At 34.7% G+C, this 25,082-nt stretch overlaps 1 protein-coding gene across 7 annotated transcripts in view; it reads left to right on the top strand.

Annotated features, from left to right (window-relative positions):
* scrib (scribble planar cell polarity protein) overlaps window positions 1-25,082 on the top strand; it is a 417,253-nt gene that overhangs the window by 275,108 nt on the left and 117,063 nt on the right. For all 7 annotated transcript variants that reach the window (XR_011950110.1, XM_072523901.1, XM_072523904.1 and 4 more), the window contains one exon: window positions 17,649-18,532. Coding sequence is in view for 6 of the 7 variants with exons in the window: in XM_072523901.1 (XP_072380002.1) it covers window positions 17,649-18,532 (884 nt within the window). In the remaining variant the exon portion in view is untranslated. The remainder of the gene's footprint in view (window positions 1-17,648; window positions 18,533-25,082) is intronic.

The raw sequence follows: 25,082 nt of genomic DNA on the forward strand, positions 1-25,082 counted from the left end.
TAATAGTATCCAAATATATTTCACCACTGCAGACAAAGATAAAGACCAAATAGAAACATTCTATAACGACATACAAAAGCGCTAGATACTAGGTCTAATAATAATATTATATGGCTTGTTGTCGGGGAGATCTTTTAGAATTGTGTCGCCCATTGCGTCTTTAACACCTAGCCCAGCGGGACCAATGGCTTTACATACCCTCCGAAACACGGTGAACGGCTCGTATCGTTTTTATAAGTGAAAATGCTCTTGGGCTTAACTCCTGAGCTACGGCCGCCACTAAATACTAGGAAGCCTGATAAGTAACCTCATTTGAAATGAAAAACATGTTTTTCTGTTACATAATTCTAGCGATTTTCCAACTCTTTATGCAGTCCGAATAATACGATTCTGGAAGCTGTGTAAAATAGGCGTTTGTTTCGTCAATTATCTCTTCGTTTGAAAAGAATTTTCAAGTTGTTGTCAATTCAAGAAGAACCATTTATGTGATGTTAAAGTTAGCAGAAATGAATTTAAGATCCAATCGCAATGTCAAGGTTCCACGTTAAACACTAGAGGTGCGTTCATCACGACGTCTTATGCAGTTCTGTCGCAAGGTCTTGTTGACTACTGCCCTGTTTTCTCTGTGGGAATTTACAAATACGAAAGCAGATTTTAAATAAGTACCTAATATGTAATAAGTTAGATTAAATAGTAAGGATATTAAAAATAAAACATTTAAGTAAATGCTAAATACTTTTCCAAACACGAGCCATCTTTTTAGATTTGGGAACACATAATAATCGAAGGGGAAAAAATCGGAGAAGAGAGAAAGCAATTCATGAATTTTTGCAGTCGTTACATCGCTCTTGTGAGCTGGCCCTTTTTTCTTCTGCATATAAGGCAGTTTCTCACTGACTTTCTCATTCTCAATTCTCTCTTTTTTCGAATTTTAAAAATATTCCGTAAAGAAAAAGGCGAATCTAACCCCGCCATTTAAAAGAACCGAAAAAAAAGTTTTTCCAAAAATTATCTACATAACCTAAATTTTTTTTAAAAAATTCAAATATTTTTCCTGAGCTCAATTTTGATCTCCGAAAAATGCAGTTTTTTCAAATTTAGAATATGCTTCCGACTGAAAATGCCCAACATGACACTGCTATTAAAAAAATTAGAAAAAATTATGTAAAATCGTTCTTCATTCATATGCAGTTGAAGTTAGGTACTATAACATGGAAAAAAAATCATAAAAGAGGGTTTGACGTATGTAGAGCATTTTCTGGTCTGAAAATGTAAATCCTGTCAAATCATGTATTATTTTTTACATACAGTTGAGTTTATGTGCTAAAAACATTGGGGAAACTACCAAAAAATCAGAGTGTTTGTAGGCATTAAAATGTAGATTCATGAATTTTTCTAGATATTTAAAAGAAAAGGATGGCTCAGGATTTTTTGGGACCACCTAGATTTGTCTCTATGGGACCACCTAGGAAGCTAAAAATTTGACTAAAGGGGTTTCTAAATATGTACTTTCGAGTGCCCAATCATAAATAAGAATCCAGCTTAGTGCAGATTTTACCATCTTATCGTATAAACTTTCGTTTTTAAAGGAAATCTTATGAATTGGTAATTAATGATGAAGATATATGTAATTCTATATTAGTAACAACCTATACTTTATTTGTCTATTGGAAATATAATCTATTCGATATAGTTTCTATCAGTATGTATATGAATTTCACACGGCATTTTTTTCTTTATGTAGGTTGCAGTTGAAGCATAACACCGTGATAAAATAAGATACCTACTAAATGTTATTGGAGCAAAAGTATTGGGTTTTGATTAAAAATACTTTCGATGAAACCTTACATCTTGGGTTTCTTAAAGTTAAGCATCCTTCTTTTTTGTTGTATTTATAGAGAAACGTATATATAGCCAGCACTAAAAATAAATTCAGTAAGTAATTAAGATTTTAATTTAGCTGTTTTATAATACTTTCTTTTTCTTAGAGTTCCTTGTTGTTTACCGTATAAAAGACCTACTCATAGTCTATGAAGCACAAGTATACGTCTCAGTTTATATCTCTACATCCCTCCATCGTTACTCTTCTTGAAAAAATGCATGTCTCGTTCCAAAAACCATTCTTGAAACCAAATTGTGTTTATCCTGTATGTTCATCTAATTTTACTATATATTCAGTTATTTATCGATGATCTTTACAACGTCATCTATTAGCCTTTTAAAGGATGAGTATTTTCTAAAGAGATTTGCTAAAAACGCTCAGACACTGCTGGATTAACAGGACTATGAGTGTTTCAAGTATGAAAATGAAGACATTTCTCTTCAATAATCATTTAAGTTTAGAACCAAGACAAAGAATGGTTAAGTGCTATATTTGGTCTGTACTTTTGTATGAAGCAGAAGTGTGGACACTAAAAGTATCAAGTATGAACATAATTGAAACATAGGAAATGTGGATTCATAGATGAATGCTGAAGATATCTTGGACAGTAAGAACAACTAATGACGAAATACTAAGGAGGGTCAACAAGGATAGATAATTGCTAAAGACTGTTAAACACCGGAAAATGTCTTATCTGGGGCGTATAGTAAGGAAAAATCGATATAGAATACTACAATTGATCCTTAAAGGCAAAATAGAAGGTAGTAGAGGTGTAGGAAGGTTTCTTGGTGTATAAAACGTTCGTGAATGGACTCAGATATCGTGAATGGCACGTAAAGAAGAAGAATGAGTGTTTAAATGTGGCAATGCCGGAATTGTTAGCCTAGCCACCTATCAACTGGACACATCCTGTCAACTGCTGCAGTCTCTAAAGGTTCGTTATAATGAGGTATATATTCTCTTCAGCACAAGAAAGGCTAGTTTCTTTATAAGATGTATAGAGCCATGGTATAAAACTTATAAATAAATTAGAAATAAATAACATTAAATAAAAGGTTATGTAAAAAATATTACACGGCAAATATTAAGAAAGTAAAATTTTGACCAGAATTTTAGCTTATTTCCTTATCATGCCTCGCTCTTTCCAGCGACTCCTTGTTTTTAATGGTTTTGGTTATTAAGTCCAGCACATAATTGGTTTTTTGTTCTTCTGCATAGCTAAGTTAAGTATGGCTGTCTTAGTTCTCAATCTTTGTTCTTCTTGTGCGAAGACATTACATTTTAAAACTCAGTCACACCTCATCCTTCTGTGCAATTATCGTCTTTCGTTTTTATATTCTTGAAGTGTAAGACCTAAAAGAATTTGTCAGAAACTGTGCAAAGAAATAATTTATCCCTTGAAACTTACATTCCTATCATGCTTGTAAATCAGTTATTAACATGTTCGTTCATTGTGCCTTTTCTCTTCATGTCATCCTCCCGCTCTCCCTCTCTCTCACTCTCTCTCCCGCTCTCTCTCTTTCTCTCTATCTCTCTCTCTCTCTCACTAATAGTGTGGCCACCTAGAAGTCCCGATCTAAGCTCCACAGACATAAAGCATGTATCTTCTTCTTCAAGTGCCATCTCCACGGCGGAGGTCGGCAATCATCATAGTTATTCGGACTTTTGAGACGGCTGCTCTGAAAACTTCATCCGTACAGATAGACAACCTGAGAGAGTGGTACATCCGTACCACTCTCTCAGGTTGCGCATCCATGACATTCTACGCCTCCCTATGCTTCTCTTTCCTTGGATCTTTCCCTGTATAATCAGTTGGAGCAAGGTTTTTTTCTCTCCACGTGTAATATGTCCGAGACATTTCAATTTTCATATTTTAATTGTATTTAAAATTTCTATTTCTTTATTCATCCTTCTCAGAACCTCTTTGTTTGTAACGTATTCTGTCCACGATATTTTTAGAATTCTTCTATACACCCACAGCTCAAATGATTCCAGTTTTTTCATTGATGTCGCATTCAAGGTCCAAGATTCCATTCCATATAAGTCGAAAAAACATTGCACCTCGCCAACCTAACTCTTAGTTCCAATTTTAAATACCTTGTACATAGCACTCTTCTCATTTTGTTGAAATTTGCTCTAGCCTTTTCTATTCTGATTTTGATCTCCTGAATGTAATCATTTGTAAAGTTAATCATTGTTCTTAGATATGCATATTTGTCCGCTTGTTCGACGTTAGTTCCGTTTATTAGAAGATTCTCATTATTTCTTTGAGTTTTCGATATTCTCATAAATTTCGTCTTGTTGACATTCATTGTTGACCGTACTCTTTTTCATACTCCGCTATTCTGGTCACCAGTCTCTGAAGATCTTCAATATTTTTGGCTAAGATCACAGTGTCGTCCGCATATCTAATGTTGTTAATGGGAACTCCATTTACCTTTATTCCAGATGTTTTACCCTCAAGAGCGTTTTTTAGGATCTCTTCGTAGTAGGCATTAAAAATAATTGGCGACAATACGCATCCCTGTCTCACTCCACATGTAATTTCAATTTCTTCTGACAGCTGTTCGTTAACACGTACTTTTGCTCGCTGTTTATAGTATAAATTTGATATGATCCTGAGGTCGTTGCAATCAATCTTCTTTGATTTCAGGACATTAATTAATTGTTTATGTCGTACTTTATCGAATGCTTTATTATAGTCAATAAAACATGCGTATATATCTTGATTGACGTCCAGGCATCTTTGTATCAGCATATTAAGTGAAAAAAGAGCTTCACGCGTTCCTAGGCCTTTGCGAAAAACAAATTGTCTATGTCCAGTTTGTGATATATTAGGTTATGGATGACTTTTAGTAGTAACTGTAGCACATGAGACATCAAGCTAATGGTGCGATAATCGCTGCATTCTCTTGCATTTTTCTTTTTGGGGGGACAAATAAAAATCGATGTTAACCACTCTTTGGGTAATACGCCTTAACTATAAATTTGGTTCAAGAGTGTCACTAAAACATCAATATGCTTCTCATCTAGAATTTTTAGGATTTCTATAGGACGCATGTCAGGTCCAGGGCTTTTCCCACTCTTCATTGTTTTTAATGCATGTATGGGACATTTTAAACAAAAGTATACTTGGCGAGTACTTTTGTTAGCGAGCTTAGATCTAGACTTCCACTCGAGTACTATTATCGTTTTGGAGGTACTGACGATGATTATTGTGGCAATGTGCGTTTGGGCGTTATCTTTCATGGGAAGGACATTTTCTATAAAAAATGCCGCGAAAAGTGTTATGTGTTGTTCGAGACGGTCCCTTTTGTATTTAAGAGCGTTAAAGTAGTAACGGCTAGTAGGGAGTGGAAGCTGATCCTGGAGCAGACGAAGGCCCACTGTGGGTTGTAGAGCCAATGATAATGAAAGCCGGCGAGTCACATAGTGGTACAGTTCGATAAGAGACTTCAATTTGTTAAAGAATTCGTAAGAAGAATTAAATATCTGTTTTGAATTTTTTTGGGAAAGTCTATGAGGTTGAGTTTAAGAATGCAAAAAGGAAAAGAGTTGTTAACCACAATAAACACAGCCAAAATTGAATACCTCGGTCACATCATGAGGAACAGCGAAAGATATGGGTTGCTGCAGTTGATTCTTCAAGGAAAAGTAGAAGAAAAACGAACACCCGGAAGGCGAAGAATTTCCTGGTCCATACTGTTGGGAAAAAATACTTGAAGTTCTTTTAGATATGTGATTTTACTTAATTCATTTTTTGTATTTTATTTTTTGTAATCTTTTGTTTGGAAGATGGAAAAAGAAAATGTTCAGATGGAGACCTAGACACGATGCTTATCGTAATCGAAGACGTCGTCCAACAAAGTGGTCGGACGACATCAAGCGCATCCAGCACAACTGAATTTAAGGTGCTCAAGATCGGGTGCAATGGAAATATTTACAGGAGGCATATGTTCAACAGTGGACTCAAAACTTTTATGATGATGATGAGTCTTTTGTTTGTGAACTACATATTATAACATATTTAAGGTCCGTAAATTTTTAAAGAGAAGAATTTACCTGGCGAAGAGAGCTTACTTTGGACTAAAGCAGCTCTAACATCACACATCATTAGCAAAAAAACCAAGATACTAATATTTGAAACTCTTATTAAACCTGTCCTGACATACGCGTCAGAGACATGGACTATGGTAAAAAGCGACGAAGAACTGTTAGGCCGCTTTGAAAGAAGAATACTTAGGCACATATAAGGAGGAGTACAAGAAAGCGGGATATGGCACAGGCGCTACAATTTTGAGTTGTATCAATGCTATGAAAAATGCAACATCGTCCGGTCTGTTAAAATTAATAGACTAAGGTGGCTAGGACACCTTGAAAGAATGGACACTGGAGACCCCCAAAGACAGATATTATAGCGAAAGCTAGTAGGAACCAGGAAGAGAGGCAGGCCAAGATCTAGATTTAAAACTCAAGTCGAAGATGACTTGAGGAATCTAGGGGTCAGAAATTGGAAAGCCAGGGCGAATTCTTGAACAGGTCAAGACCCACACAGGGTTGTAGAGCCAAAGATGATTATGCAATTTTTTAATAGTTCAACTATAACATTCCGCATTTTTGATTTGTGTGGACACTTTTCTTGAGAGTTAAATAGTAATAGTCTTCATCTATTATCAGCACCAATTAATCTACATTTAACAATATTTTCATTTAGGAGTTCTCATAGCATATCCTCTACTTGATGTTTACCCAAATTAGGTAAGTAATTTGTGTAGCCTTCAGTTATGTTGCAGGATTTCCACCTACTTATATTTCAAATATGGAATATCTTTAAATGTATTAGCTAGTAATGTCGTCGAATTACGTCTAAATCAATATCCTATATATAAACTCACCAACATTTTGCAGTTTTAAATACAGTTTTTGGTAAAACTTTCGATTGAATTATGCCCAAATCTAAAAACAAACTTGTTATTTTGCTTAGCAAAGATCCGATAGGTAAATTCCCTAAAAGACTTTATCAAAATATAATAATAATAATATAAACATTATTCCTGGAAACTTAATTAATAATGTAAATTGTACCTAAAATAATATACATACCATGCCGCAGGGGAACTCATTCTAGCCTCGCGTCTATTTATGATTTCATCTATCACAATCTCTAACAGAATTATACGAAAGCATAATTATTATAGGAAACAATAATTTTAGAAACAATATTTAAATTGTTCTCTTAATAAAACAATTCCTTCGGTTCCTTATTTTAATTTGATCTGATTTATTTTAATTAAAAACTTTACTCCGTTGAAACATAGTACAAATTGTATTCAACAATAATATGACAACAAAAGATAATTAAATATCGACCGACTTCGTAATCATCACTGAAAATAATCTCTCTACACTCTGTATCTCTTTACAAGTTTGGTTTTTTTGATGGCAGCTGAAAGAGAGTAGTTCGCAATGGTTTATTTCTATTTAAATCAAATTGCGCAGCAGTCAATATTGGACAATTGAATTTGCCACACAAAGAGATTGAAATGAACGAACAGGAAACACAAAGGGGATTTAATTCGGAATTTCAAATTTCCTGGAGAAATAGAAAACTGGACAAATGGGGCTGTTTTGTTTATAATGGGAATAATAGGATTACATGCTTTCTCGGAACGTATGTAAATATAGGTATTTTACTTTTTGTTTATTTGCTTTAAAAACGGATTGTTACATTGCATTATTAAAAATATATACATAATTCGTATATAAAATCAAAATTTACTTAAAAATATTAAAGTCTTGAGCTGGTTTATTAATTGTTCTATTTTATACTTTTCTGCCATGATTTTCTTTGTGGATTTTACGATTTGATTGTTTTGTCTTTCTAGTTGGTATTATGGACAGTGTATAAGTTAAAACTGAGTGTGATATTACACGTATTAAGAAAACAATAGTTAGTTCGGCCAGTTATGTCTCCTTGGGTGAGTCGTGTAGCAGTGGCGGCTCGTGACTTTAGAGGCAGGGTCGGCAAGATTTTTTTATCTCCTCAGATAGATATATCGTCGAATAAAAGCCCTATGCCAGTCAGTGCACTACCACTACTAGCTACTTATCCCAAAATAACATTTCATCCCGCGCTCGCAAGCACGTGACCCTTTGCGGCCAATCCAAATGCATCGGCAGATTCAAATTTGCCGTACCTGCCGTTTCAGTGCGTACGGAGAGAAATGTATGTTTGGTTGCTTATCGACTAATAAAATAAAACTAATATTCCGTTGATTTTTACATGTAAATCGTCAGCCTGGAGTCGGCTTGCCGAAACGGGTCTTATAAGAATTCACACACTCAGATGGATGGCTCGGATCATTAATTTGAAAAGTGTCTTGATGCGCAGAGATCACTTAACGCTCGGATTCGTCGAATTCTTTTAAACAACATGAATAAAACTTAAAGTTCATTCGTTTACCAAATTCCCATCAGTAAACATGAGCACGTGTTGATATTCGCCGTCTCATTCGTCAAGAGGCTATTAAATATAATTTATTACCTTAAGCGAGACAGATTCTCATGTTACAGATCCCAACTTGCCAGCATTTTAAATTCAAATTGTATCGTGTTGATTTTTAAGTTAATATATTGTGTTATATTTATGTTATAGTTATTGTTAAGTTATTTACTGGTCGTGTTATTTTTTAGAGTTTAGTTTAATTGTGATATAATGATTAAATTTCAAGAAATTCTTACACTAACAGTTTCAAAAGTAAATATTTTTAAAAATTATATGATACATAGGTCGTACATCAGTACGACCGTGTTTGGCTTACACGTGGTTCTATTGACGATTGGAAATTTGTAAAGTGAATACGGTTTAGTCTGTATTATCTCACAGATATTTTTTTTTATTTCACAGAAGCAAATGATATTAACTTATTACCTGCGATAATTAATTATTGAAATATTGATTAAATTAAATATTAAAAAAAATTTATATCTACAAATTTGTGGGTCAACACTGCCGACCCTACCGGCGCCACTGTCGTGTAGGTATGTCCTAGCCTAAGTCAAGTACCTAACAGTTGGAAATTTGAAATTTCCCCGGTTTTACTGATATTTCCACTTCACTTTAACAAACGATTTTAACTCTAAAATACTAACCTTATTTTTATCTTCGTTTACACTAACCATCGTAAAATTTACTACGCTATTGAGAGAAAAAATGTGGTCGCTAAAAAAGTATTTCATGTAACTTAATTTTACAAATTATTTTGAACAAGAAGAGAAGTTTCTAAAACTTAAAAAACACAAAAAAAACATAAATTCTACATTTTAGAAAGCACAGCTGACAATAAATAGCGCAATGTTCACCATAAAATGGACGTCGGTAGTGCTTGCAATGATGGGTTGTCATTTGACGTTTTTTCAACGGACACAATTGATACATAACACGTTTTGACACGTAGGGCACATTCGTTCTTCCTGCGGCTGCGACAAAATGGCCATACTTTTTTTTTCTGGTGATGGTTTTTCTGCTGTCGTTGTTGTTTATGATTATAAATTATCTAAGAGTTTATTCAAGCTATATTTAACGTGCCATAGAATAGGGAAATAGAGGCTTTCTTCTTGTTTTTCTAGAGGAATTCATGTTTACGCATATTTGGTCAAATGTGTCTACTCCGTACTTGGTTGCATTATAAAACATTCTACTGAACCATTGTGGATTGTCGACAGAAGAAGCACAGACTTATTTACATTTGTCTTACAGGATAAAATTGTTTTTTCACCATCCGAAGTAAAATAAGGAATGACCAATTTCACGATTTTTGAGATTTATCATCTCGGGAGATATTTCTCGTTTATTTTGCCGTAGAGTACGAACTATAGTTAAATTTTAAGGAGGTTTTAAGAGCTCAGTTGCTAACGGTACTGAGTTAAACCAATAATTATCCATGGTTTTCTCCAAGCATTTTTTCGCAAGAAGTTGAAGGTTGATTAATAGAAGCTATACAAAAACAGTCGACGTTAACGCGATCAGAAGATTTTCTGTATTCAACTTCGTAATCAAATCCTGATAAAATAATCCATATCTAAGTAGTCTAGCAGAAGCCATTGAAGGTAACTTTGAATTTTGATGAAAAATTGTTGTCACATGGCTGTTATCAGTGATGAATTCCCAAAAAGACCCATGAAGAAATGATTTACCGAAAAAATAATTTCAAGTGCTTCTCTGTCTAATTGACTATAATTTTGTTTACTTCTTTTTTTGAGAAAGTGAGAATCATTGAACTTTAAATCAATTGTGATTGACATAGGCACACTGAATTGCTATATTAAAAAAGGTAAAACCATAATTTAAGAGTATTACCCTCAACTTATATTTAAACTAGACGCAAACATTCGTGAAAAAAACCTTACTTAAAGAAGAAATTATCCTTTTCCATCAAGACAATGTACCCGCCCATAAACTTAATGGGTTGGGGGGACAATTTATAGATCTTTTCACAAAATACTGGAACATCCATCGTATTCTTTCGAGTTAATTGCTGTAGGTGAGTACTTTGCAGTATTTCCAGATGATCATTGCAAAGAAAGGCTTACTAACGACGATGAAAAACAACTGGAGGAAATTTATTTTTATTAGCGGAGGTTATATTGGCCATTAAAACTTAAGTATTGTCGTTTTCACTGTCAGGCCAAGAACTTTTCGTACCTCCCTCGTAGTATTGTCAATAATTTTCAGATTAATAGTATCAAGAAAAAAAAAGATATATTAATTCTGTAAAGAATACTTTTAAATTAATAATCAATTCGTGGGTACTTATTTTCCGTTTTTAAAATTTTTTGTTCCACTTTCACAAAATTAATAGGAATAATGTCTTTAATAACTGCATTTTGACCTAACTTCATTTAAACACAAGAACATAATCAGAAATTCATCCATAATATTAAACCATTAAGTTAACAAATAAGGAGGCATGCACATTATAATGTCCAATGTAGTTTGGAGTCTGCTTATTGTGATGTCCATTAAAAAACCAGTATAAACAATCTCTCATACCATTTTGATGAGTCATACCCGCATAATGACATATTCAAGAAGTGAACTCTGAAGGTCACGTGCTGACAATTTAAATAAAAAGAAATTAGAAAATTGTGTTTGTATAAAATCATATCCTGCAATCCTAAATTTATTATTTAATTATGCGGTCCAAAAGTTTTTATGAATTTTAAACAACAGAAGAATCTTAACGACATCGTTTAAACATAAATTTTATGCCCAACTGAATGTTTTTCTTTAGTTTTTAAATTTATTATTTAATAATAATTTAATATGTAGGCTAAAACAATAATAACATTTTGTATCGTTCGCAAATTATTTTTTTTGTGTCATTTTGTAATTTATTAATGTTGATATTGAGAATTCACCTTAGGTATGTTAAAAAATTTAAATAATTAATTTATGTTAATTTTGTAGATGTAACTGAAACGTAGTGAATGTTTTAGTAGGTATTTCTTTAAACAGTTGGTAAATATAGTTGATGATTTTATGTGTATTTCATTGAAGATTTTATCTGGATCGCCATATTCCATTTTTCTAAATCACTCGAATGACCTTCCGTGGAATATTTTCTTCTCAAAAGCTTCTATTTTCTCCTTGTATTCATATCTGCATCGTCCATGGCTAGTTATCATAAAATATTTGTTTAATGATGGGAATATATGAGTCAGTAAGGCGTAGGTTTTGTTTCCTTGATTATTATTTTTTTATTTCCATTTCTTCTGGCCCCTTCCTATTCAATTTAACTCCATATGTGAATATTTTTACTGCTTCAACATCATCCGGCACTCTAATTTGGTTTGTTTTCTTTTTATATTATTTCAATTTTTTTAGTTGTATATATATATATATATATATATATATATATATATATATATATATATATATATATATATATATATATATACTTCCATTACCTTTTTTGCTCTGCGGAACATAACTCATGACATACTGTGCTCATGTCATGTTACACCAAGCCCTTGATCCTGGCCCCTGATCGAACATGTCACATGTTAGAACTACTTGATAATTCAATCCACACCTGTCTAACGCCGCCGATAAACTTCCACGGGTTTTCGGAACAACTGAAATGACGATATAAAGGGTGTTTTTTTAGAGGTATAGCACTTTGAAATGGAATAAAACAAAGATGATTTTTATCAATTAGCATGAAATTGACTTTATTGAAAATACAATCTTTTGCCGTTATTATTTAAATATGATTTCTGGTATATGACAGTCATGGCTGGCTCTGACGTAGTCTAATCTGGAGATCCAATTTTCGATCACTTTATCCAATATCTGTCGCCTTATATCGGCAATAACGCGGCAAATGTTGTCCTTTAAGTGGTCAATCGATTCATGCTTATCTGCGTATACATACTAAACGTTTTCTTCAATAAATCAATTGTGGCACAAGCTGTGCGACATGTTGCGTCTTCTTATTAAAACGACAGCTCCTGCACATCATAGTTGTTCAATTGGGGAATGAAACAGGCAGTAATCATGGCTCTATAGCGGTCATCATTGACTGTAACGTTTTGGCCAGCATCGTTTTTGAAGGAGTACGGTCCAATAATTCCACCAGACCATAAAACACACCAAACAGTTAGTTTTTCTGAATGTAATGGATTCTCAACATACATTTGAGGATTATCTTAACTCCAAATACCGTAGTTTTGTTTGTTGACGTAGCCAAATAACCAAAAGTGATCTTTATCGCTAAACAAAATTCGCCTATGAAAATCGGAATCAACGGCAATCTCGTTTTGGACCCACTTACCGAATCTACGAATCTATGCCTTGCTAAGTGATGATGTGCCTTCAATTCTTGCATGCGTTGGATTTTGTAATTACGCAAAGCAAGATTTTTTCGCAAAATCTTCCAGAAGTCGATAGACCAACCGCTGTGCATGATCGCAGATCTACTGATTCGGGTCTTCCTGTATGCTACGCCCTACAGCAGCAACAAGTTCTTCTGTACGCACTGTACGACGTGTCTGTGGATGCATATTATCATTTATAGTAAACGTGGTGCAAAAACGTTCCATAGTTGATCGAATTACTTGCTCTCATGGACTATTATATTGACTATAAAATGGACGTTTAATAAATTTTTTCTTTTGAGAACACTGTCTCCCTATTTTCGGGAATTTGACATAGTACGGCATTCATACACCGATTTTTGGATTGACATATAGATTAATTTTTTTGGAACGCCGTACATATCGGCTGGAACAGAGGTGAGAAATCTAAGGCGCAACCCTTGATTTGAACCCGATGCTTTGAGTACCGATAAGAATTGACGACAAATATAAAATTGTGAAATTAAGTAAATACATGTTATAATAAATTAATTGTGTTTTTAGTGTTAGTGTTAGGCTTTAAATAAATTAAAATAAACTTTTTAAATAAATTAATTTTGTTATTATATTCGTTGCTCTAGTTAATCAGCGTTTGAGATATTGATTATCAACCCCTCTATCGACTGGGTTACAAAACTTGGTTATATTTCGACATTCTCTGAATATATATTCTATATTCGTTGATATCACAGTGGGCAGATCGCTTAATATCAGGTTTTGACTGAGCGTCGCCTACAGCTTTGGAGAGAAGCGTCGGTTGTTGGTGCGTTAACACCAAAAGAAGAGATGGCTATATGTCTTCAATTACCCTAAACCACATAACTCTCTAAACAGGTCAAGTTTAAAAAGATGAGGCTATGCAGAAGATAATAAGTGTGACTGCAGTGAAGTGCAAAATCTCGAACATCTATTGGTTTGTACGGACTTAATCCACGCGTGCACTCACCTTCATCTAATGACAGCTAATAATAGGACCATCCATGTGGCGAAATATTGGCAGTTTCGAATTTAACGAAGTGATCCGGACACGGAGTATAAGTACTGAGACCGTCTCGGTAGCGTCTTAGACGAAGCGCTTGATTACCTTTCGATCTTTCAAACGTTAAGGTACGTCTAAGATGAACGCGATCATCATAGAGTCAGTGTGCGAATAAGCCTTCTTATTTTGGCGGTACTGGCCAAAATTCACCTGTGCGCTGCTACTCTGACTCAGATGTCTATAGGAATGAACCTTCCGCTTCCAGTCTTGTTTCAGGCATATGACGCCGATGAGTGTGGATTTTTATTCGTTTAAAGAATGATTCATGATGGATATCGAGGAGTTAATAACAAAAGTCCCTGTTTATCCTCCTATATGGGGTAAGAGAGTAAAGGATCATTCCAATAGAAGTTTTGTTGACGCCTGTTGGAAAACCAGCGTTCATAATGGCCATAAATCCTATCCGCCGCTCGGAGTCAGACAGTCGTCACAGGAAATCTGACTATCAGCTTTTACCAGTCTTCATTTTATACGTACCTTTAGTTTAAACGATCGCTGGGCATTAGCTTTTTTCATTAAACAAAATTTTCGTGTCTTTGGATTGATACTCGGTCGAAACTCTACAGTGATTTCAATATAACAAGCTACTATGTCCATATGACGTCTAAAGGCACAGCAATAACGTATTTACAAAACAGAAATACACTACACAAAACCCTACGCTTTAAACATACATTTTCACGTTTCTTGAGATTCACGCGAAAAAAATAGAAAAACCTACATTTCGCATTTAATTTAATGGGTATATATTAGTAAAAAACTTGTCAGATACGTGGATAATTTCTAAGGTCTTGACATGTTTTTTTACTAATTTCCCTACACTTTATTGTTATTGTTTATCTCAAGGTCTTAGACGACTTTTATTACGTATTGTGTTATGTTTTTGTTTGCTTAATTTCTGGTTCTTGTTCCGGGTTGTAGGTAGATCTGAATTAGTGGTGCTCATTTATTGAGGTGAGGTGTAGTTTAATTTGATAAATTTTAGTGTCAAATGAGTTTTGAGCATATTACAATATTATTGACATTAATTTTTAAGTGAAATCATCTTATTTGTGTCGATGAACAGCGTGAGTTAAATGTTTGTTATTGAATATTTATGCAAATTGCTATAAACTTGACTATAAACAATGCGTAGTTTACTTCATTTTTGAAAAAACTTCTATATATAGAATTTATTTCGTAATTATCACATCATTACATCGTCTTTATCGTTCTAACATCGTACCATGGAAGTTTTTAATGTTTTGGCCCATTAAAAAGTCAATTAAAGAGCAACTCAATGTGACCAAAATTGTTTTTTTTTTAACTTTATTCGCTTCTGAAGTTATGACCATTCGCCATGACAAGGCGAAAAGCTCAGGTTTGTTCGGAGAAATATCCCCAAAATTCAAGAGGTCGCCCAGTTAAAAAGTTGTTCAAATCTTTTTAAACAATTTTTTTTAAACACATTGTAACAATCAATTTGTTCGGCCCGGACAATTTTTTTTTGAGTTTTTTTTTAATCATCCAAATAGGTCTCTTGTTATTTTTTTGGTAAACTTGATTGTTTTTGAGCTATAAACAATTTAAAACTGAAAAAAACGCAAAATTACGATTTTCAGAGCTCAAAATTCAAAAACACAGTTAAAAATTATTATTTTTGAATCCAAAAGGTGCAGAAACAAGATCTAAGGCAAACATTTTTGCTGGTTTGAATTTTATTTGTACAAGGAGCGCCCGCCCTGCTCTACGTACTTGATTCACAATTAAAAAAGGCTTCAAAGGCTAGTACAAGCCTTCTTTTGATAGAAAAAGGCTTGTACTTAAATTTATGCTTTTGATAATTTCAAAAATAATATTTTTTACTCGTGTTTTTGAGCCTTGAAAGTCGTCATTTTGCGTTTTTTTTTTCAATTTTAAATTATTTATAACTTGAAAACTATCAACTTTAGAGAAAACTTACAAAAGACCTTTTTTGTTCATAATGATCTAAAAAATGTAAAAAAAATTTCCTGGCTGAAAAAATTGATTGGTACAATTTATTAAAAAAAAAAGACTTTTCGCCTGGGCCAACTCTTGAACCTTATTTTGGGGTATCTCATGAAAGTGATTATGCAAAAAAATCTCGTAGGAATATTTTTCCGAACGAACCCAAGCTTTTCGTGCTTTTCGTTTTGTATCAATACTGAAACTTCCATCCTTCACACGGCAAGAAATACTTTGGTAAACTTAACAATCAAGACCAAGCTAAAAATTACGCTGGGAAAGTTATTTAAGATAGGGATCTTTTTATATAGATTTTTCATTATAGCAATATAAATTACTCGGACCAATTTTTGTGGCTTGTTACTTACGTAAATAATATATTTATTTAACGCCTTCTATCGTAATATGTTGTAGGTTTTAACAATACTTTTTTAAAACATACAAGTTAACAGGCCTGCTGTTATAGACCAGTCAAAAATGTCGGCATATCGACGGCATTTTCTACGCAAGGTTAAAATTTGCCTAAATTTACCATTTTATTGTCTTTAATATAAGCTTCCTATACGGGAAAATCAGAAACAGTGCCTGTTACTGAGAGTTGGTACGAATGTTGTGTAAAACCATCTATAAAGTCACGTGTGATCACAGATCCTTTTGTTTTAGTGAAAGTAAGAAAAGTGATTGAACGATGCAGTGGTGAATGCTTGCTTTTGATCTTTTGGTATATCTCTTCTAGAAGTTCCAAGCTGTTATTTTTAGTCAAAACTACGGTAAAATTATTTTTCTGACTCGATGAGAATTACTAGTTGCACATACTGAAATTGTGTATAAGTGTATAAAGTTTCTTCAGTTTTGGCTTGATATCTACGAAATCGCGATCACATAGCATATTTGAAAGTCCACGGAAAATACTGATCCACGGTTTGAAACATATTAATTTGAACAAAAGCAGAACACATTCTTACTGTAGGGTGGTTTTTGTTTTGACCAAGATAACCGACCGTAGATATGAAGATATTTTACTTCTGCAGATAGAACTTTCTCTTTCATAATAAAATTAACACAGGACATTTCCTTCACCACCTGTGGATAGCGACTTTTTTGTACCAACGAATAGTTTTCCTATGCGATGGATAATACGATAGCATCTGATCTTTGAGATCAATGCCCGACATATATTTGTTGTACTGACTTACGTGTGTCGGTTTAATTTTTATATTTCCGACTTGGAGGTGACTTCTATCATGGTATTAGCATGTTCAGTAGAAGTACACCTCCTCCATAAAGTTGAATCGAGTCTTCTGTTTTCAGTTTTGCCTTTTCAGTTCGACCGGCGTGGTGCCTGCGACCCAGCAGAGGTGACGATAGTTTGGAGAGATTAATTGTTTCTGGAAACGTTTCTGGAGAGAGATAGAGAGAGAGAGAGTCATCATCTGACTCTGAACAGAATGCTAATGCAAGCATTTCCTCCTCCGTTAGGTTTTTAGAATTTCGAATTCTTGGCCTCTTTGAGTTAGATGATCCCAGACTAAAATTATTCGCCATTTCGATACTATTAAACCGGAACCGCGGACGTACATTTAAAGTTATATACCTATACAATGCATACTACCGTAAACAGACCTTAATTGAGGTGCACAAGCTCGTAATATTTCATTTAATAACGAAATACCATCGCCGATACTCGTGCACCGTCGGCACCCTTGATGAAACCCATGTGCCGTCACACTGTTGACGTGGGCGTTTAACGAGTTAAAACGAACAATTCAAATTTTATTTTTTGTACTGATCTTTTTATTTTCTGATTGAATTTCGAGCAGTAATAGTGTAATTTTTTTGTTACAGCTGGTGATTCCGATGCAGCAGTAGAACTCAGAGAAGAAAAATATGAAATCCACATTGAACGTTCCCAAACTGGATTAGGGTTATCGATAGCAGGCGGACACGGCTCAACTCCTTTCAAAGGAGATGATGAAGGCATATTTATTTCTAGAGTAACTGAAGGTGGTCCGGCCGATTTAGCTGGATTAAGAGTAGGAGATAAAGTTATAACTGTTAATAGAGTCAACGTCGTTGACGTCAGTCACTACGATGCAGTAGAAGTCTTAAAAGCATCAGGTCCAGTTTTGATTTTAGAAGTAACCCGAGAAGTTACCAGGTTGGTTAAGCCTCCAAACACGATGGTAGCAACTAAGCACAGTCCCACACCTTCTTTAACAAATACGTTAAACAAGAGCGCAATACCCCCTCCATTGCCACCGCAATTGGAAGAAGAAGTGCCCCTACAGAAAGTATTAGTGCATACTACATTAATTAGAGACTCAAAAGGTCTCGGTTTTAGTATAGCAGGAGGCAAAGGCTCCCAACCTTTCAAGGCTGATTCTGACGCCATTTACATATCACGCATTACGGACGGTGGAGTTGCCGATAGAGATGCTAAGCTCTCTGTAGGCGATAAAGTAATATCAATCAACGGTGTCGATTTAACAGGATCCTCCCACGATCAAGCCGTAAGCATGCTTACAGGATTAGAAAGATTTGTGAGATTGGTAGTTGAGAGGGAAGTGCCTCTGGAGAAAAACGGCGACGGTGCTAGTCCGGGACCTCAACAAAGTCCGAGGTTGTTTGGATTACCCAAACCGTATACGGGACTGTATGCTGCTAATAGTTACATGGCTAACCGACCTGGTTACGCAGGGTATCGAAGATCGATGGAACTTGATAAAAAGGTGAGTGTTTTTCTGTTAGTGTTAAAGGCACGTTATAAAGTAATGTTTTACTACTCCTAATTGTTTTTTAATAATTTTACTGACAACTTATATTGACATATCGCTGTGCATTTGTCTAAGAGAAATAATCTGTACTTATGTGTATACAGTGATGAGTGTCTTACAACCCGGCTTTTTAACGTAAGAGATAGAAAACACAGTTACCTTGTGAAATAAAAAGAGATGAAACTCGTAGAGGTGAGAAATAATCGGAGAAACCTATAATTTATATTACATTACATTACCACTACCGATAGTCTCACACCTTTAGACGTTAGCTTCGAGCTAAATCACCTCGGTCATAATTATTATGAGTTACGTCGAATGTGTGACGTATTTCCATTTTTTAATTTCGCATAAAGTAAAAACTGATTGACCACAATAAAGCAAAAATGTGAATAAAATAATTTAATTAATAGTGATTATTTAATCTACAGTTTTAAATTATTAACCAAGAATAATTTCTACTATAATTTGAGAAGTTCCATACACTCTTGTGACGGAATAATTATAAATCCTTCGTGGATTAGTGGTAAGAATTCGACATTGCGACACAGACATCGCAGACGATTAGAGTTCAAAACCCACATGTGGTTTTCTTTTTTTTTTTTTTTTAATAATTTGAAATTATGCAAAGATCGTTTTGCTTTGAATCATTAAACATTTATGTCAGTCGTTACTAGTATTAGAAGTGTTTAAAGTTAAAACAAAAAATCTTATTGACAAAACAGTATCGTCGTACTTTCGAAAATAAAGTAAAAATTCTTCAAAATTAAAAGAACTTTTAAAGAATGTTTAAATAAGTAAAAATTCTACAAAAATAAAAAAATATTGTAAATAAACCTATTTGCAATATGTTCAAATAAGCCTTCATTAGCAGCAGAACAATAACCCAAACTGTCACTAAAGAATTATAAAAGTCTGATGGATCAGAGTTCAAGGCACGATGTTCTCATCGTTATATCTCTCATATAGTTTGGACTTGATATATCCCCAAATAAAAAAATCACAAGGTGCAAGATCGCAGGCAGAAAAATATCTCCGTGGCCACTAATCAATCGATTAGGAAAAGTCGCACTGAGATATTCAGTGACGATGCGAGAATTATGTGCAGGACAACCATCGTGTTGAAACCATATGGAATCGAAAGGTATTGGTAAATTACGAAGGGCTGGGACAATTTCATTTTGCAGAAGTTCCAAGTATTTCCGCCCAGTCAACATACCGTCTATAAAAAATTGACCAATGACATGATTCCCTATTATGCCTCCCCAAACATTTACTTTTCGAAGACGCTGGGTACGAGCGATATAAATCTGACGAGGATTTCCTCGAGACCAATACCTAGCATTGATTGAATTGTGACTGCCATGCAATGAAAACGTACATTCATCGGTGAACAAAACGTTCTCTAAAAAATATTCATCTTGATGTGACATTTCCATTGCAGTTTGACAAAATTCTAAACGTCTATATTGATCCCCAGGGAATTGTTCGTTGGATTTATGAAGTTTATAGGGACGGTATCGATGTCTTTACAAAATTTCACCTACTCTAAATCTAGGAATTCCATATTGTTCTCCGAGACGAGATGTTGATTGGGTAGGATTTTGCTCAATACTTGCACAAATCAAAGTGTCCCTTAGTTCCAAATCTGGATTTACCTCCCTTCATCTGCGAACTTCTCTTGGAGCGAACACGGATCCATAAGTAAAAAAATTACGTATAATAGACTGAATTGTTGATCGTGCTGGAGCCGGCCTATTTGGAAACATTTACAAATTGTTGTCTAATCATGTTGTCTGATAATCCATTCACATGCCAGACAACAATTTGCACTTTTTCCTCGACCGTTAAAATCCTTTTCACGAATTGTTTTTTCAATAAAAAGTTTCTGTTTACCGTAAAAAACACTTCTCGATGTGTTATTATTTGATAACTTGAAGGTTTGATGATTTGGTTAGCTATAAAGCAGGTAGCTGTTCGCGCGCATCCATTCCAATGTCGTCAATTGTTTTGAAAATCATTACCTGTACAGACGAATTGATATTAACACTGAGAATTTAGGGATGGACTTGACATTAAACTGTCTTCAATGGATTATTTTCCATTCACAACTGAAGACTGTAAAACTGGAATTGAATTTGAAATATTTTGTATTTCTATTTTATAACATTGGAATAAGAATAAATTGTAAATAATGAGTTTTTCGAAAACTTGTTACCTAATATGTATCATATTTTCTATTATTTTTGATTGAGTAAAACAAAAATTTTACCCTTGGTGTGAATTGAACCCGTCTCCTTGTCAATAGACAACGTCTCTAACTATTACTCCAATTTCACATACAATAATTATTTTAGGATAAAACATACCTACCTTTAGTTTAGTCAAATATTTCAGTTGAGTTATTTTTATTATTAAATAAACTTAAAGATCTATAATTTAAAATCGCTACTAATTAATGTTTTTTACTATAATATATCTTAATATATTTAATCATTTATTCTAACATCAGAAATTATTAAAATAAAATATTTTCGAGGTCATCCGTATAATTATGACTGAAGTCAAACAGACACGTCTAATAGTAGCCTTATCTCGTACTATCTCACAACTTAATCTGTCTTCTATCCTTTCCGCTATTTTCCCGGGTGGTAAGACACTCATCACTGTATACCTTCTTAAGGAATATATTATAACCTTTCGAGACTAAAGTCTATGCCACAAAAAAAACTTATATTGACGTTCCATAATGACCACTCCACTAATTTTAGTTACCTTTTTGATAGTTTATAACTTTTCTTAACTTTCGAAATTACTGATAGCGATAAACCGTTAGTTATTTCTTATTGCACGCTAAATTCCTGCGTAAGAAAATCTCTCAATAATTTCTCCATATACTTTATAACATTTATCATTACTGCCAGTTTTCCTGTTGTAGAAAAAGGAAGATGTAAATCTAACGTTTACATCAGATTATAAATCGTTGCTTGGAGCTCTGAATTGATCTCTTTAATAAAGCATTACTAATGAGTGTAACCGTTTACCTAACAGCAGGATGGTATTAAGCCGATATTTCACAAGTCGGTCAATATTTGTTGGAGCTATCTTATCTTTTACCTAATACTTTATCATTTACAATAAATTAGATGTCTGTGTTTTTGATGTACTTTAAAATACGAGGCGTGTTTTTTAAGTAAGTACCGTTTTGGAATTAAAAAAAGACGTGCAAAGATATGGCAATCATTTTATTTTTACATGAAAGCCTCTACCTTAATCTACTTTTCTACATAATTTCCGTGAATATTGAGGCACTTGCCATAACGTGGCACCAGTTTTTGAATACCCTCCTTATAAAATTCTGCCGCCTGACTTGTTAACCACTGCGTCACAAATGTTTTGACTTCGTTATCGTCTTGAAGACGCTGACCGCCCAGGTGTTTCTTCAAGTGCTGGAACAAATGGTAATCGCTGGGCGCTAGATCAGGGCTGTATGGAGGATGATCTAGAGTTTCCCATTTAAATGATTTGATGAGATCTTTGGTCTGATTAGCCACATGTGGACGGGCATTGTCATGCAGCAAAACGATACCCTTACTCAACTTGCCACGTCTTTTGTTCTGGATTGCACGACGCAGATTTTTCAATGCCTCACAATAAGACGCTGCATTGATTGTCTCATTACGAGGCAGAAACTCCACTAGCAATACTCCCTTTCTGTCCCAAAAAACTGTGCACATGATTTTCCGAGCAGAAATTGTTTGCTTAAACTTCACTCTTCAACTGGGTGATGATGAATGGCGCCATTCCATGGATTGTTGTTTAGAATCTGGTGTGACGTAGGCCACCCACGTTTCGTCACCAGTAACAATTTGGTCTAAAAAATCTTCACCTTCACTGTGGTACCGCTCAAGGAAAGTCAATGCACTGCCTAAACGTTGGGTTTTGTGAAAATCCGTCAACATTTTTGGAACCCAACGTGAACACAATTTCCGGTAATTCAAGTTCTCGGTAACAATGCGATACAAAACACTACGAGAATACTGAGGAAAGCAGTCGGACAATGATGAAATTGTAAAGCGTCTGTTTTCTCTCACCTTTTCGTCAACTTTCTGCACCAAATTATCATTAACGACCGAAGGACGCCCACTCCGTTCTTCATCATGCACATTTGTGCGGCCATCTTTAAATGCTCTCACCCATTTCCTTACCATTTCATCACTCATAATGTTTTGTCCGTAAACTTCAACGATCTCACGATGAATATCGATCGGTTTTACGCCTTTAGCACTAAGAAATCGTATAACAGCCCGTACTTCACAATCAGCGTGACTCACGATTGTTGGAGGCATCTTAAACACTGGAGTAAACAAGTATACAATGAAGAATCAGACTGTAATGGCGTCAGTGCGTAGACAAGAGATGTAGGTAACCAGCGCTCATGCGCGGAACGCCGACCGTAGCGCTGCGGCGGAATCGCAAAACGGTACTTACTTAAAAATCATGCCTCGTATAAGGTGTAGTCCATACAAACGGCAAGATTCGAGAATGGAAGTTTCATCAAATACAAGCAATATATGGCTCAAAACTTCGGGAACTAGAAGTTTAGAATTGAAAGCTTTGAAATAAAAATAGCACAAGTAATATTTTTAGTCATTAGCTGATTTGAACGTATATATTGAGCCATTTTTTATATTCTTCTTTTTCTTCCTTCTTGTATGTCAGCCTTAAAGCTTGTTTCTTCTTCAATATTAACCTCCTAAATTGTTTAAATTATCGCACCATCTTTTTCTTGGTCTGCCAATACTTCTTCGTCCATTTAGTGACTTATCTCGTGCTATTCGTACTATCCTACTATCTGCCATTCTATTAATGTATTCGTTCCACTCCTGTTTCAAGTAATTTCATCTCTGTTGTTTCTAGTAGTGGTCTTGGTTTAGATGTGTCAGATCTTGTCTCCGCCGTGTATGTTAATATAGGTCTAATTGCTGCTTTGTAGATTCTTGTTTTTGTATCTTGTCTTAGCTGTTGTAAGCTTTATTTGCTTCTAAGCTTTGTTGTTGTACTTCTTCTTCAACATCTCCGTAACTAGTTATATCTATTCCCAGATATCTAAACCTTGCTTCCTGCTTTATTATTTTCCCATCAATTTCGATTTTACATCGTAGTGGGTTTTTTCTGCTATTATCATATTGTATTTCTTGGCTGTTGTATTGAATATGTGTATCGTCTTTGGAACTCGTCTTCTGTCGCGGCGATTATTGTGGCGTCGTCTGCATAACATAATACATATTTGGATTTCTTTCTTCTCCATTCTGTAACCATCATCATCATCATTCAATCTTCGCTTATCCACTGCTGGACATAGATCTCCCTCATAATTTTCCATCTATTTCGATCTTGTGCCTCTTGCATGTAACCTGTAACATGCACTCTGTAACCATGACCTTTACGTATTCCTTGTATTATTTGGAATTTTTTATATAAAATACTAAAAGCTACCTGTTATGGAATGTGTCATTTGACATTAATAAACGTGTCTTATTTATTTTTTAAATTTATATGGATCCTACCAAAGTAAGTTTAAAGATCTTATCATCGACAGCCAAGTTACCATTGATAAATGGTTCTTCATCAGAATACGAAGATCATATTCGACTGTATTTTTGCGTTCGTATGATTTCTTGCATCCTAGTGTGCAATATCCGAAGATAAGGTTGGGTTAGGTTTAATATGAGTGGGCCCATAGACAGTGCACTGCAATCTAAACCCGTTCCCATAGTGCGACAGAGAAAATATGCGAGAAGTGCCTGCATCTCTTTCTAATGGACGGGGTTTATCGACCACGTGACCTTCCCATTACCAAACAATATCCAATCGGTCCTGAAGGTCTTAAATAAATAAAATTTTTCAGTGCCAAATAGTTTTGAAGAAATTCAGTAAATATAGATTGCTGTCATTTTGATATTAATTTATGGAAATTGTGATGAGTAGCTCTTTCGGGGCGACAGACTCAGTAAAACACAGATTGAAATAAAAAGATAAATCTATTAATTTAGCATATATACAATAAATAAAACAAAAATGAATTCTACGCCGTACATACAATAAATAAAAATGAAGTGAATTCTACGTCCCCGTCTGGGTCCCGCGATGAATGAACTCCCCGGCGAACGTTTATAAAAGAAAAGAAATTAAGAAATGAAATAGGTGAAGTCGATCACACGCAGACTTATGCTCGCTTCCGCTTCAATTCAGCGGGAGCTCCGAACGCACTCGCAAATAAAATATTCGGCTGTGCAGACCCACGGTAATGTTCAATACACAATACCGATGGGTTCCGCTTGGTTAAGGACAGATTACGATCCTCAATACGGAAATCTCTCTGTCCGGGTTGGCTCGCAGGTTCACTACACCGGCGAATCAGGGAGCCTAGAGCGCTAGCTACAAGACTGTCTAATTCCGCTACTCACACGCCTTAAATAGCCGCTACGAATTCCACTTCGTC

Source organism: Diabrotica undecimpunctata, chromosome 2, assembly GCF_040954645.1.
Source record: "Diabrotica undecimpunctata isolate CICGRU chromosome 2, icDiaUnde3, whole genome shotgun sequence".
Lineage (NCBI taxonomy): Eukaryota > Metazoa > Arthropoda > Insecta > Coleoptera > Chrysomelidae > Diabrotica > Diabrotica undecimpunctata.